A 15,393-nucleotide genomic window follows, 5' to 3' on the forward strand; every position below is an offset into this window, starting at 1 on the left:
ATATTAAGTTGTATTATTGGCTAAGTTAGACATTTTAGCATTTTATTCACAAATTTAAATTAAAGGAACAAAAGGAACAAAAATTTAAAAGGAACAACTTAATATGGTTGTGAGAACTTCAGGCGAAAATGCATTATGCTGACTTATAAAAAAAATATAATAATAAATAAATAAAATTAACATAACTGTAAAGGAAAACAAGTAAAACCACTCATACGGTATAGAGGAAGGCCACAAGAAAGAAAAGCATAGGAGTTACAGCAGCAGGAGAGAAATGGCATAGCACATTATTGAGAGAAGCACTGGTGCTAAGCTGCTTATTGATAAAAGCACTAATCTGCCTGGTGGAGGGTAAAGGAGGCTGGAATGAGTAGTGATAAAATATTTGAGCTAAAGGCAATGCCATAAGGGAGCTGAGCCTCTACATAGCTTCCCCTAGAGGAGCTTCTCATTTTTTATTAAGTGCAACTCTGACCACTCAAAGAGTGTGTTTCTGTCAGTGGTGAAATGAGACAGGGGCACAGAATACAACTGCCACTGCCTTTCATCTGCTCAGGCAAACATTTAGGGAAATTGAGAATTTCACTCTCTCTAGGCCTGTCAGTTATTACAAAATCACCTGATTGATCTGATAGTAATTATCAAGCACTTTAAATTCCAATCTCATATTACCATCCACAGTTTAAGCCAATGTGGAAATTCCATCAAATGTCTTTATACTGTACATCAATATTTCACTATATTATAATATCCAGGTTGGCTGAGTTTCAAAAAGCTGTGCTGTTAATGGAAAGTGAATTAATGATTATTATTTGTACAAAAATTATTCCCAAACTATCTACATCCATCCTTATCATAGCTTTGTCTTCTCATATATTAGCAAAAATGCAATATGATGAAATCAGAGATTCTCTGCCTCTGGCGCAATACAAAAAATGACAGCGCTTCGTAAACACCCATGTAGAAAAATGCTTCCAAGACAACATTCGCATAAATCAAGCTCCTTGTGCTTGTGTGCAGAAAAATATTTGGGAGGAAATGAATCTGACTGTGAACACTTGCATATTACCATAATCATTATCATTATTGTCATCCTTGTCTTCGCCGACACTATCATTAGTTGCACATCTGTGTGCTACTATGGTGCGCCGCGCTTTGCTGTCGAACAGCTCAACAGCATCAGCCATCTCGTTCGGTGACAGAGAAACCGTCTCCTGCCAGTGGAGCACCTCCTGGGTAGGGGCTGTAATCCCTCTTAACAGGTAATTGGGATGTTAGATCGAAATTGCCAACAACACGTACAGGGACTGGACCAGAGGCGTGAAGATTTAGACTTTTGGAGGCCTTTCCACTACTCGAAACCCTAAGTTTCTGAAAAAGTTTGTGTCCTTTTGAGATGAAGGGAGGAGGAGAGAGATGATCCAATTCTACTGTGTCAGTTCTGCAGGGTCTATCCCAGCGTGCTTGTCAAGATCATGAGAATCGATTAGCCCAGACTGAAAATGTCATGTCGGTCTCATTTATTTGAAGTAGAGATCCAGCAGAGTGGTGATATCTAGTGAATCATTTTGGCAGAAGAACCCGACTTGGACATACTAAAATTGGTTGGTGGCCAAAATATGGTTTGACTACGAAATGGCTGAGAAAGAATTGCAAACCGTCTTTCGTGGCTATACCATCTTATCACTACTGGACAAGATTACTCATTTGGAATATGTCTGCCCGGTGCACTAAATCTCTGAGCACTTGTCCAGGTCAATCGATTCTGAAGTGTCAGCCAAGACCAGTCAGTCTGTAAGTGCCTGCAGAGACTTGTTAGTCCCAGGGAGACTCTCCTGTGTGAGTCCAAGAGCAAACAAGAATGCATATGTGACCCACACTGTTGTCTTCACGACATCTGCCATGTTGACACAATAATACTGGCTGCAATGGAAGCTCTTCTTATTGTACTAATTTCCCGCAGTGTGAGCGATCTCTGTAGAATATAATTGCAAAGTATTTCTTGATAATTGCTTAGTTGCTCGCTCCCACAGGCTGGATGGCGGAGAGGGTGCCTCGAACTCTTGAATCCCTGTAAGTGCAGCAGTTGTCTTCACGCTGAGCAGGAGCCTGTGAGGCCTTCGCACCTGACAGTAGATTGGTCCACCGAGAGGGAGCTGAGTGCCGGCAGTATTGTGCTCTAATGAGGAGCAGTCTGAGAGTATTATGGGCTGTATTCACTGAGGAGAGATCTGAGAGGGTGGGCGCCAGGTTTTGAGGTTTACGGCTGCATTCTGCTATGGATATTAGCCAGAGCTGGGTTGAGCAGATGCTCAAAATGTGGGATTTTGGAAAGGGCCTTGAGGCAGCCTCCATAAAGGCAAGGCTGCTTCACATAGTGAATATTTGAGTAGGAGATGAACCATACAAAGAGTAGGGAGCTCTAAAGGTACTGAATATTTACTCCTTTAGCTTCTCTTGGTGCAGGGGCTGATTTATGGCCATACTGGATTTGTTATATAGGGTGCATAATTTAGCAAAGTAAAAAAGGAAAAGACGGCGAAGGAAGAGGAAAAGGAAGAACACTCTGTAGAAAGGCAACATTTTGATGGTAGATCCTCTTATCTTAAATCTGTGCTTGCCAGAGAATTTGAGGCGTGTGTGGTAGATATGAAGATAGAGAGATGGGGTGGAGATAGCAGGGAAGGGCTTGGCTTGGAGCTATTTTTCAGCTACAGTGCTTTGCTAGCCTGCACATCAGTGCTTTTACTTGGTTTGCCATGCAGTGGATTGTCAAAGCAGCCTGACTGAGTTAGGGTGAACTGAATCTTATAAATCGTATATCGGGTTATGAGAAATTCTATACCACTTTATTTATAGTGTATGACTATCACAATAGTTATGTGTCCTGTAAAATTAACGGAAATGGTTTAGTGAATTAAAAGGTAAAGTGTGATATGGAACTGCAATCTGGTTGCTTTTAGGGACCCGACCGGAGTCTAAATATATAATTAATAGCTGAACCAATGGTGTTAGTTTGGGACAGAAGTACTTGCTCATCCAACACGTTTTTTAAATGTGATAGGGCAAACATTATTTTTGCAACTGTGCTCAGAAATCACACATTTCACATGTAAATACTTGCAACAGTAACAACAAAAAGAGTAAGTTTTTAACATTTACATTAAGTAACATTTCAAAAGAAATACCAGACAACTGATAGTTCCAATGCTACATTCCAGTGGCCGAACCACATTTGAAGCAATGGTAATATAGTAGCCAATATACTGTAGACATATCTGTGGCCAGCATTAATGTTAAAGGTATAGTTCACCCAAAAATAACAAAACAAAAATAATGACTTTATTCAACTATTTCTCTGCATGTCATGTGTTGCATGTGCATTCCTCTGCTTGTTAACATGTCAGAACACCTTCTCCTGTGTCAACAGCACCACGCATCTGCATCTTGGTACTCTTGTGAATGCAAGTCAAAGACTGACAAAATAAATTGTTGAAAAAAGTCATTATTTTTGTTTTCTATGTGCAGAAAAATTATTCTCATAGCTTCATAAAATTAAGGCTAAACCACAGATTTCACATGAACTACTTTAATGATGTCCACTGCCTTTCTGGTTCTTGAACATGGTAATTGCGCTGCAGTCTATGCAGCTCTCGGATTTCATTAAACATATCTTAATGTTTGTTCCTGATGAACCAAGGTCTCACGGGTTTGAAACTACATAAGGGTGAATGACTGTTGACATAATTTGAATTTTTGGGTGAACTATACCTTTAAGGGAATTCTAATATATATATATATATATACACCTAAGCATAAGAAACTATTTCAATTAAAACAACATTTTAAAACATGCAACACAATCTATACACAATATGAATATGAATGTTTTGAATAATCCAATTACAATCAATAATGTATTTCCACCACTTGAGCTGTGTGAGCTGAGCAGTAAATGGACATCATCAAACGCAAACCCTACACTTTTTAGAATTATCAGGTGCACACAGCATAAATGGAATAAAACAACATAGCCTCTGGAAAAAGTGAGCTTGTGCATTATCCTTACCTCGGAGTAAGAATGTGTGTCACATTGTCACAGACAATAAAGCATATTTTTTCTTTGACTTAATGTTATTGTCAAAAAAAAAACAAAAAAAAAACAGTCCATTTCATACAACTGAACATTTCATATAACTGAATTCTACTGGAGAGCTGTGAAACACATACGTAACTTAAATAACTGAACTTTGCTTCACACTGCTCTCTTTATAAAACTTCCTCCTCATCATTAAAAGCAAAGCAGTCATGCATACTAATAGTTAAAGATGCAAAATCTTTCTACCATCTCTTAATTTATACCATAACCTACCCAGCCCCAAGTGTGTGTGTTGAGTGTTTTATAAGCGTTCTTCCAACACACTGGCACTTGCAAGGTTAAGAGATGTGTTTCACTAATTAAAGCCCACCCCAAAATCCAACCTGAATCCCTGCCTTCCCATCCTCCTCCCTCCAGTTGGAGATGAAGGGCAGCCCATGGTGAAGAGGGGGGAAAAGGGAGTTTTATCTCTGTCTAATAAAGCATTTTAATTGTATGGGTTTAATTTAGGCACAGATTTACAGCTTCACAAGCTCTCATCACGCCCATTTAAAAATAACTAGGAAGGTCTCTCCCTTGATCCCTGTCTGTGTGCTATGTCTTTCACTCAAGGCTGTTCCGGAGAGAGAGAACCACATCACAAAAAAGGTGTTAGATCTTTGCCATGACCATGCTAATTGTCAACACTGTACTTGATGAGCCTATGCAGTCCCCTCGGTAACTGTCACACAGTCTAACACATTTGGAGGTTATAGGGAGAGAGTTTTGGGAAGATCCATGAACTGTGAAAGACACACGCACAAACACAACACACAGCAACACATTCAAACAAATCTCTGCTCACCGAGTCAGACCATGCCATTGTGAATTGAGCATTGAGTTTTTTTTTTTTTTTTTTCACACCTCAGGAGAAGACTTTCCGAACAAACAAACTCCTCTTAATGAGTTTTTTACGGACCAGGAAGGAAGGCAGTGAAGCCAGTCATCACGCTCAATCCTCACTGGCAATAAACGGCAAACAAGGCCACTGTGTTTACACTCATAAGAGCTTAAACTGGGAGAGCTTGAGCCAAGGATGTCACGCACCTGAGCACATTGCCACGCACAGAGTCATTGGTGAGCGTATTACCATTCGCTCTGTCACGCTCTACACTCCACTCCATCTGTCACTCAGTTGGGCTGAGATTTTAATTTTTTATTTTGGTCAATCTGTTAAACCTGATGTGGGTTTGGGATGGGATGGACATCTGCCAAGAGATGTCACACGAGTCAACATCTGTCCCTTGTTTATACACCTATCAGTCAACTCTCACAGATATAAATATCCATTTATGTAACTTATGTCACAGTGTAAGAATCTGATCGGTCAGGTCGACTTGCTGAAACCAGTCCACACAGAGGAAACTCAGCCCACATTCACACAAATGGATTACATGAGTACACGCAGAAACCTGGAAGTACACACAAACAGAAACAATACACACCAATGCAGCACACTCTCCATAGCTGGAGTCTATTGTCACTTCCATGCCATATGCTGTCCATCACAGTGTGGGAGCTGCCGTGGGTAACTATTCTCCCCAGTCAGTGAGTCTACAAGGCCTGCACTCACCCTGACTGTCATATAGCATCTGCTGGCTTTATCAAACACCAGACTGGTACTGACGGAGTCAGGACCCATGTGCCCTTGCTTTCTGTCTCAAGCCTCTGCCCAGTAAACTTCACTACCACTCTCACTGGAGATTACACTCAATTTTAAATTTCTTGTAGCACATTTAAAAAATTGTAGCACCAGTTGCTTTAATTTTATTTCCTCTTGGATTCCATCTGAAATTAGCATGCTGAATTGACATCTAAATGGGTCAGACTGAACAGGCATCTGAGCCAAAGAAAATGACTTTGGACTTATTCAATAGCGGCAGGTCACACATGCGCCTCTCACTGAGTAGATCAGATTTCATGAGAAATCTGAGAAAACATGAGCTCCAGCAAATATGCCCATTTTGCATTCTAACCACACTACAAAAATACAATGAAATCATTTCATGACTGGACCTTTGAAATTGTCTGATCACAAAGTAAATTGTATTTTCAGACAGTGAACTGGTGGCCAGATAATCTATAAAAGGGTACATGATGCAATACAAGAGCCATTTTTGACATCTTTCAAACTGACAGATTCTTCTTATTGGCAAGATGATTTTTCATGTCATATATTGTGAATTAACCAAGCAACTAATGAACAAAATGAGAAGAATAACATTTAGCATATAGCAAAATATACATCAACACCCACCACTTTAGCACAAGTACCACTCTGAACAAAATTGATATGCCCCATATCAGCAATTGCAAGCAAAACCGATTTTTCCATCATAGCATTACACATACAAAATAAGGAATAAAGATTGGTACCGTTTTTGAGCTGTATTTTGGTTGATTGGTCTTGTAGCTGTAATCCGAGTACTGGTCTGAGCCGGTGGAGTTGTCATCACCGCCTGTTCCCACAAAGGTGTTGGCAGCTGGAAGCTCCTGGACAGCCTGATGCTTTTGGGAGGCAGATGGGGACTGGGCCTGGAGCTGGATGGAGGGCAATGGGGAATTGGAACGGTAGTGCCTGCCTAGGTCAGGGCTTCCAGGCGGATATGTCAGAGGCAAATGGATCCTGGGGCTGTCGTTGACCCCATCAAGGTTAAATTTCAGACTCTTTTGAAGGCTGACTTCCTCATCCTCTCCAAGAGGTTTGGGTGATTTTGGTGGCTTACCTTTTTTACCCTTTCTGCCCTTGCCACTTTTTGGCCCTTGCTTGGGGGCATACAAATCTTTGGTCTCCTTCTTGCCAGCCTGATAACCACTCTTAGATTCTCTTTGAAGGCGATGCCTGATGAAGACCACTACAACAATCACAGTGACCACTCCCGCCACTCCAGCTAAACTGCCATATACAATGTTGCTTCTTTGGGCAGCCAAACCGTAATCTGGGTCTCCTGCAATGTCCATGTCCAGTGGGGTGTACAAGCTATGCCCCACAAGTGCCTCCACGTGACTTACATTGGCAATGGTTTCATTTACGTAAATGTGTACCAAGGCAATGGCGTGGCGGGAAGGTTTTCCCCTATCACTCACTTTTATCACCAGTCGATGCAGACCACTGTGTTTACGAGTTAGTTCCTTGGTTAATGTGATCTCGCCATTAGATGGAGAGATGTAAAAAAGGTCATGTGGATTTCCCCCGGAAATGCTGTATACGAGCTCAGCATTGGAGCCTGAATCAATGTCCTCCGCTTCGACCACTTCCACAACACTGTCTGGAGCAGTCATGGGTGATAGACGTATGAATGATGAGTTAGATGGTTTGGTGACAACAGGTGCATTATCATTTTCATCGAGGACATTTATGGTCACGCCAACATAGGATGATCTTGGTGGATCCCCTCCATCTACAGCTTTCAAGCGGAATGTGTAACTGCTCTCCTTCTCTCGGTCAAAGGAGATACTCGACAGAATGGTGCCAGTACCATTCTGGATCACAAATTTGCCTACATCAGGTTCCACAGAAAGTTGCACTTGAGCATTCTCACCTTCGTCCATGTCCTGTACTGTTACCATGCCAACAGGGCTAAGGGGTGGCATGTTCTCCAAGACTGAGAAGCTGTATCCACTCAGCATGAACTTGGGATCGTTGTCATTCCGATCAAGTACCTTGATTACAACTGTGGCAGTACCCCTGTGACTGGGAACCCCTTTATCTGCTGCAGTAACACGGAACTCGTAGCGCTCCTTATGCTCACGATCAAGAGGGCTCCGAGCACGTACTTCACCTGAGTTAGGGTCAATCTCAAAAAGTCCCCTTGTTGAAGAGTCTGCAATAATACTGTAGACCAGCTCTGCATTAGTGCCACTGTCTGCATCTGAGGCGACTACATCTACCACCTTTTCTCCTGGCTGATTCTCCTCCGCAAACTCTACTTCAAACAGAGTCGGTGAGAAAATGGGGGAATTGTCATTTGTGTCAGTCACTTGGACTTTTAGTGAGTTAGTGCTGGACAGAGCCGGATTGCCTGAATCCACTGCCACTATCTCCACCCGGTAGTCCCTAACCCTTTCATAGTCCAGAGGTGTTGTGGTCTGCAGAAAATACTTCCTCTTGTTATCAACTGATGAATCACTGGCTGGCCGAAGTTGGAAAGGAACATCACCAGCAACCACACAGGTCACCACGGCATTCTCTCCCTCATCCTTGTCTGAAACCTGTACCAATGCCACTGCAGTGCCTACAGGCATATCCTCTGAAATGTTTGCTACTCCATCACTATGGGTCACAAGACCAATGCCTCGAATCTCCACTGCTGGTGCATTGTCATTCTGGTCAGTTACATCAATAGAAACATATGTTTTGGAACTCTTGGGTGAGGGGCCTTTGTCTCGTGCAACGACATAAAATTTCAAATTGTTGATCTCCTCACGATCCAATGGGCCTTTGACATATATGATGCCTGATGAGCGGTCTATCCGGAGAAGTTTTGGCACAGGATCAACGGCCTGATGCAATGTGTATTCAATCTCACCATTAGGACCCAAGTCTGAATCATTAGCCTTCACCTGCAATAGAAAATATAGTTATTAAAACTTGACTTGTACTGTAATCAGTTCAAATGTAGAGTACTAAACTAACAGCAAAATTGTACACATACTCAAGACAATGAACAAAAAAATACTGCAGACTGCAAAATTACATCCATTAGACACTGGGCATTAAATAGTGGGTATTTAAACAGAGTGAATCTATTTATAGTACCAAACTGGGAACATAGTCAAAGCATTGCATAACGGGATTTCTAGGGCATAGGATATCTATAGAGAGTGGGGTTCCTTGGAAACTTCACAGACTACTCAGATCATTTCAATAATCTAATATTTTAGATTCAAAAAGTTTATAGTGATTTACACATTTAACCAAATGAACATATTTTACTCAACAAAATTAATGTGTATTTTTTTATACTTATTTATTGCTCAACGTGTACATGATGATCAAACTAGATTATTATGATAATTAAGGGAAATTAATTTAGTAATCCTGCTCCACTGATGTAAGGCATCAAAGTAAAGAACAGACATCTGGGAGGTTGGAAAAGCAGCACTCATTAAATTTTCACACTCCCAACATGATGCAATAGGCAATTTATCTTGCCTTGTTTGGATCTAAAGTTTGACTGAGCATGTTTGCCATTTTACCTGTAACACAGAGTGTCCAATTGGGCTGTTCTCTGCAACCTCTGCTTCGTAGGAGGATTTTTCAAATTGGGGTGCATTGTCGTTGGCATCAGCAATGACAACCCTCAGCAAGGCACTGCTGTAGCGAGGTGGATTGCCTCCATCCACAGCTTTGATGGTGAGATCGTAGGAGTCTTTACGTTCCCGATCAAGGCTTCCCAATACAATGAGTTGAGGTAATTTTTCACCTCGGTCCTCTGCAACTTGCAGACCAAAGAGTGCTACAGCCTCTGGTCCTGCTGATAGGGTGTAGTCAGCTACTCCATTTCTCTCCGTATCTTTGTCAGTGGCCAGTGGAATTGAAAAGAGTGCCCCCACGTGGGTGTTCTCTGGAACTGAGAGGGTAAGGACAGGTGAGGGAAACTGTGGTGTGTTATCATTGATATCCTGCACTTCGATCCTTCCTTCTATCAGCCGTGGACTCTGATTCTGAATGAGGTCTGTGACGGACACCTCAAACTCCAGAAAGCAGGGCTTGCCTTTATTACGACAATCCTTCAATGTCTCTCTGTCTATGGGGATCTCAGTGGTAAAGATATCTCCAGTTTTGCCATCCACCCGCAGATAGGGAGTGCCCACCTCCAGTTTGTACAGGTGTCCAGTGTCTGGTAGGCCCTGGTCAGCAGCCAGACTGCCAATCAGTGTGCTAGGAGGTTGTTCCTCATGCACACGATATAGAATGCCACCCACAGCACCACTCAGCAAGTCCAGCAACAGTCCCCACAGCAGAAACAAAACCACAGGGAGATCCATGGGCCCTTGGAGAGGTAACACCTCAGTCTGCAAAACAGTGTGAAAAACATGTTAAATCATAAACAAGTGTGTCATGTGGTGCTGCTCTTGAACAAACATAGAAAAACAAACTTCCTTGATATATTTTTTTTTTTTTTTTACTTTACCAGTGAGGGACTAGCTGAGGGTGAAACAGAATGCACACGCCGTTTTGTGTACACATTATGAGCACTAAATCCAAGGCTAAGAGTTGAAAAAGCTCTCCGGAAAAATGCCTCTTCCCCTGACACCACTAAAAGCCTCCTCTCTCATTATCCTACATTATTTATCATCCTCGTTTTTGAGCAGGCAATACTTCTATGTACAGAAAGACAAAGAAGACCTACTGTACAAATGTCATTCAAAAAGGTGTTTGAAACCATCAGCCAATAATTTAGTAGCATGACGGCTGCAAAAATGCTTAATTTCTTAAATCTGGGAGTTGGATCATCCCTATTAATACCACACAGGAAAATGTTAATTATCACCCTTTTGAGTGCCTGTCCAAGCTAAGCTGCTTTTGAAAATTAATGATTTAGAACACGCAATAAGACACTTCTTAATGGGCTTTTTAATAAGAAGGTATGGGTTACTGTTAGGCTCAAAACAACAGCTCAGCAAGCTTTGTACTATTTACAAGATAAATTAAACCATCTTATATGCAGTTTATAATGCACCTTCCTCAAACATATGCTTAATCCAGTGCATATTCACAGCCAGTGATGGGGCTATTATTTTGGATGACTTCCCTTTAATGAAGGTTACACTCATTTGATTGGCCCATAACGTAAAATAGGCAGTTTCTCAATGCAAAGTGCTGATGAGACAAAAGGTCCGAAGAAGACTGCTAACATAGCAAAAAAAAAAAAAAAAAAAAAAAAAAAATCACAGAATGTAGGCTGAAAGATTCCCCTCAGTGAAACACTGGTATATTAAGACGCTGCACTCCCAGGTCACAGAGGACCTGAAGGCCAGCCCTTATCTCAAAGTACAGATTTACGCAAAACAGATGAGAAATATCTGTCCTATCAAGGACTCAGAAGTTTCAGGCTAATTTACACACTGTAATGCTCTCATGTTTGATTTTCAACCTGCTTGGCCTCCTCATTAATCACTATCCTCTATTTCAGCGTCTGCTTTGATCTGTTTTCCCCTGGAACCAGGTTTCGCTCCTTTTTAAGCACCAAATAGTTTTAGAGTTTAATTATTTCTTAAGTGAGAAGACGTTGTGCCTTTAAATGACATCAGACAGTTTACTGAGCTGGGGCACTTAATGCTGCGGTCTTTGTATGTTTATACGCGAAACATCCATGTAACATCTAGAATGGAGCATGGGTCAAACCAGAATCGATACAGGCTTTGCAAGCGCCCATGATCCAAAGGAAAGTAAATAAGTGTTATACAAAATAGCTAAACACAAGAATGCATAGAAATCCAATCAGAAATCCAATTCCTTCGTATCTGTTAAGATTTGGAGTGCAGCATATTGATGCACTAATTGCCCAGGTATTGATGTGTCCTCTTTTTGCATTTTCAGGGGCAGCCTGCTGTCGATTTAGCTGTGCTGATAGTGTATAGGGTAAAAACATGATTAGGGACTGTGGCATAAAGCACAGCCTCTGAAGGCCCAGGCAATAACTTGTGCTCATGGCAGTGGGAAGGTGCACCCTAGTAATACAGTGAAACTGGAACACTGGATCTACTGCTACGGATCTGAAAATACTCATAATGGTGATGATATGTTGGCCCATGCATTATGTCCTAGTGTAGAAAATGCAATTTTGTGGCGTTTTGGTGCATTGTTTTTTTTTTTTTTTTATTCATCTGAGAATTTATAGACCTTAAGGGCTTTAAGTATGCTGCCAGAAAGTCATTGAATTAGTGCATGTAATGATTTATGACCAAAAAAAAAAAAAAAAAGATTCCAGGCAATAAAACTTCCTACAACCAAGGAACCTTAAAGTCAGTTCTACTGCATAACCACTCGATTCAAACTGAATAGAAATTCACTGACGCTGCACTGCCCTACAAAGACAAAAGCACAATAACTACACATTTTGTCAAAAGTGGGTTATGACCGAAAATGGGTCTCTTAGTCTATGATATGTCCTCTGACAGACAGGTCTAGCTAAACTATCCTCAGATTCAGAGAAAACAGTGTAAAAATCAATCAAAAAACTTTGAAGCTATTTTTCCTCAGTTCTAGCATGGATGTAGTTATTGCATTTTGCCTGTGTTGGGGCGGTTCACAGGGAAGTGAACACATTTTGTTGAAGAAATGTGGAGGGGGTTTTATTTGATTGCTTTTCCACGTAACCTTTCACAGGTTATAGAAGCCATTATACATTTTCACTCCCTCAATAGTCACAATAAATTGACACAGATTCATACATGAATCCAACAAATCATAATAATAATAATATAAAAAAAATTTAACACGGAAAGACACTTTACATAAGAGACTCTTCAAATACCCCAAGAGCATAAGCACTTCATCTCATCCTGATTAGAGTCTACAAACACTAGACAAACTATTTAAGTGCTGTTCAATTTTTAGCTATTCGGGGTTGCCTCATAAACAAAAGGTTATTATAATATGCTCTGAACTCTAGTGGAAGTGCTGAAAAATATGTTGATGAAAACATTAACTGTAGGGTTTGTTTCAAAGACGTCAATTTCTTCATGCTGTGGAGAGGCAAAGAGCAGAACATGTGTTCACTATGTATTATTTCCTTCCCTAGTGAACGCTGGTAAACACCTAGACAATCTAAATGAAGCAGGCACATTCAGCCAGTGTATCAGTCTCACACAGTACTAAGGATTTACAGAAGTCTGTTGAAAATACACTACAAGCACTTTTAGCCAGAACCCTCAGTTGTACATTTCAATCCCTGCTCACACTCCACAAGATGCCTGCAACAATTTCAGAAATGAACATGTATGAAAGCCACCTTAAACTAGTTCTGAACTCGTTTTCGCTCTGCTCTTGAGAATGATAGTCCATGCAGACATTTTATTTTCCCTGAAGTATTGTGACCTTTTATTTTTATGCAGTGCAGTAAATCATCTGTTATCGCATTTATTCAGGTTCAACAGGTTTAGAATTTCAGCTCAGTCCAATTAAATCAGTTACCCATATTATTAGCCATACCTTTCCTTCCCTGTGGACAAACGCTGGGCCATTTTACAGGCAAATGAATTCAGTAATGGCTGTTAAAGACCATGCACTATTTTTATCCTCGAACAAGATCATTAGGAGTAGAATCTTTTCTTATTTTCTAAGTGCATTATTAGTTTTCTTTTTTGATATTGATATGCGATCATATATGTAGCAACAATAATAATAATACTTATAATAATTATTTCACCTGTGGTTGTATGAAAGTATTATTATTATTATTATTTTTTTTTATAAACCCCAGGTTGTAGATGCACACCATCCTTGTCCTTTGAGCTCAGACAGGGTTGTGGGTGGAGATGGTGGATGGGGGAATCCTGTAATCAGTCTTACAGGGATTTGACCAAACATTGATCCTGCTGTTGACCCTGCCAGCCCAGGTGGGCGCTCCACTGCGATTTTCTTTATATCTGCAGCCCTGTGGAATACAATCCAGCCCAGTGCGGCTAGATGGCGAGATATGAACGATAATAATGTTATACATGACTTGCAGTTAGTTGCGCACGGCAAACGGCACATTCAACTGGTCCTTCGTCAACTATCTTCATTGCAGCTGTTTTCGTAATACGCACCAAAAGATCTGCAAGACGTTTACTGCACTAATGCATGCGATTCGTGAACTCGCGTCGCATTAAATACGAGCGGCAACAAACAAGTGTTATTTGGTTATTTGCATGTAATCCTAAACAGCCCGATTGATTCAGCAGCACAATAAACCCCATCTAAGACTAAATGTGGTCAGAATCTCTAAATAACAAGCGCTGCCACAATTCTCTGACATCGATTCGTAATCTTTCAAAATCACAATAGTTTCTGCAACGGCGTACAGCCGTGTATCGAATAATTAAATACGACCCATCGACATATCGAACATTCCTCTCAGCTTTATTCATTTTCTAGTGGCGTCAATAAAGTTCGTTGCCTACCTTCGTCGATCACTTTTTTCCTGCCGAGAATGAGGCTTCTTGTCTGAGGATCAACTAGAGTGGACGTTTCCTTCGTGGTTAAACGGAGTCCTAAACACCTGCTTTAAAGAATCCAGACATCAAGAAAACATAAAATCCCTTCGTTGGAAACCAATCCATAAGTAGCCGCGTTATTTTTCCTCGCCATTCCCAGGACTCCGCGTCAGTTTGATAACGTCGGCACTCATTTAAGTGTTAATATATAAGAAATTGCGGCTGATGATGGGTGTTGAAATGTCTTTTCTGTTGTTTCTCAACACAGGAACAGTTCTAATGCCAGCAACTTCCCCCGTTTCAGTCCATAAATCCTCAAACACTCATTTTAGGAGAGCACAGGTTCTCACAAGATTTATCACACTCGTTATTCGTTTCGGAATGATAGCGTAATCTACCGGAAATAATGTAAAAATGTAACAATATATGGTAGAGCGTATGGAGTCGGGTTTTCCCCCTTCGCTTTCCTCAGAAGTAGACTATCAACGCAGTTTTGGCACAGGGATCTTCTCCGCACAGGGTTAATCCCGCATTTCTATGCATGTGAGAGAGTGAGCGAAGAGATTTCTCAGCACCGCGCGCTGTTCTCCTCTAGAAGCGCGCGCAGGCGGACGCGCAAAGCGAGAGGAGGTGGGGCTCTCGCGCGCCACAGGCTGTTTGATGAAAAAGGCACAATTAGATTAGGAAAATAGCATAATTGTTAATAGCCTAATATATATGGCCCATATTCTTTTTTTATTGTGTTTCATTGCTTCCTATTAGCAAGTCAGTTTCGTGAACAAATCGGGTCAGACCTTTTCCATTCATTATTTGCACTAAACCAGAATTCGACCGAATCGGTTCACGAGTCATTGATCTTTGAACTTTCTTGTGTTCAAAACTGCCTAACGAGAAATGTGGTCTGATGGTAAGAGCCTTTGGACTGAACTGAGGATTTGACTTATGGACCTAAATGTGAGTTACTTGACCAAACATCAGTTAGGTATGCCCATACAACGAACATTTCCAAATGTTGCAAATGTTTCTATAATTTAATGAGCTGTTGCCTATACTGGGCTGGTAGGCATAACATTACACAAAACATACCTATAAATCAAATGTTATAATGA

At 41.0% G+C, this 15,393-nt stretch overlaps 1 protein-coding gene across 1 annotated transcript in view; it reads right to left on the reverse strand.

Moving 5' to 3' along the window:
• pcdh1a (protocadherin 1a) overlaps positions 1-14,857 on the reverse strand; it is an 86,882-nt gene extending 72,025 nt beyond the window's left edge. The window contains exons 1-3 of the mRNA XM_052568208.1: positions 14,252-14,857; positions 9,338-10,156; positions 6,515-8,701 (exon numbers count right to left, since the gene is read on the reverse strand). Of these exons, the coding sequence (XP_052424168.1) occupies positions 6,515-8,701; positions 9,338-10,129 (2,979 nt within the window). The 5' untranslated portion in view covers positions 10,130-10,156; positions 14,252-14,857. The remainder of the gene's footprint in view (positions 1-6,514; positions 8,702-9,337; positions 10,157-14,251) is intronic.
• Positions 14,858-15,393: the final 536 nt, after the last annotated feature.

The sequence above is a fragment of the Carassius gibelio genome, chromosome B10 (genome assembly GCF_023724105.1).
Source record: "Carassius gibelio isolate Cgi1373 ecotype wild population from Czech Republic chromosome B10, carGib1.2-hapl.c, whole genome shotgun sequence".
Taxonomy (NCBI): Eukaryota; Metazoa; Chordata; class Actinopteri; order Cypriniformes; family Cyprinidae; genus Carassius; species Carassius gibelio.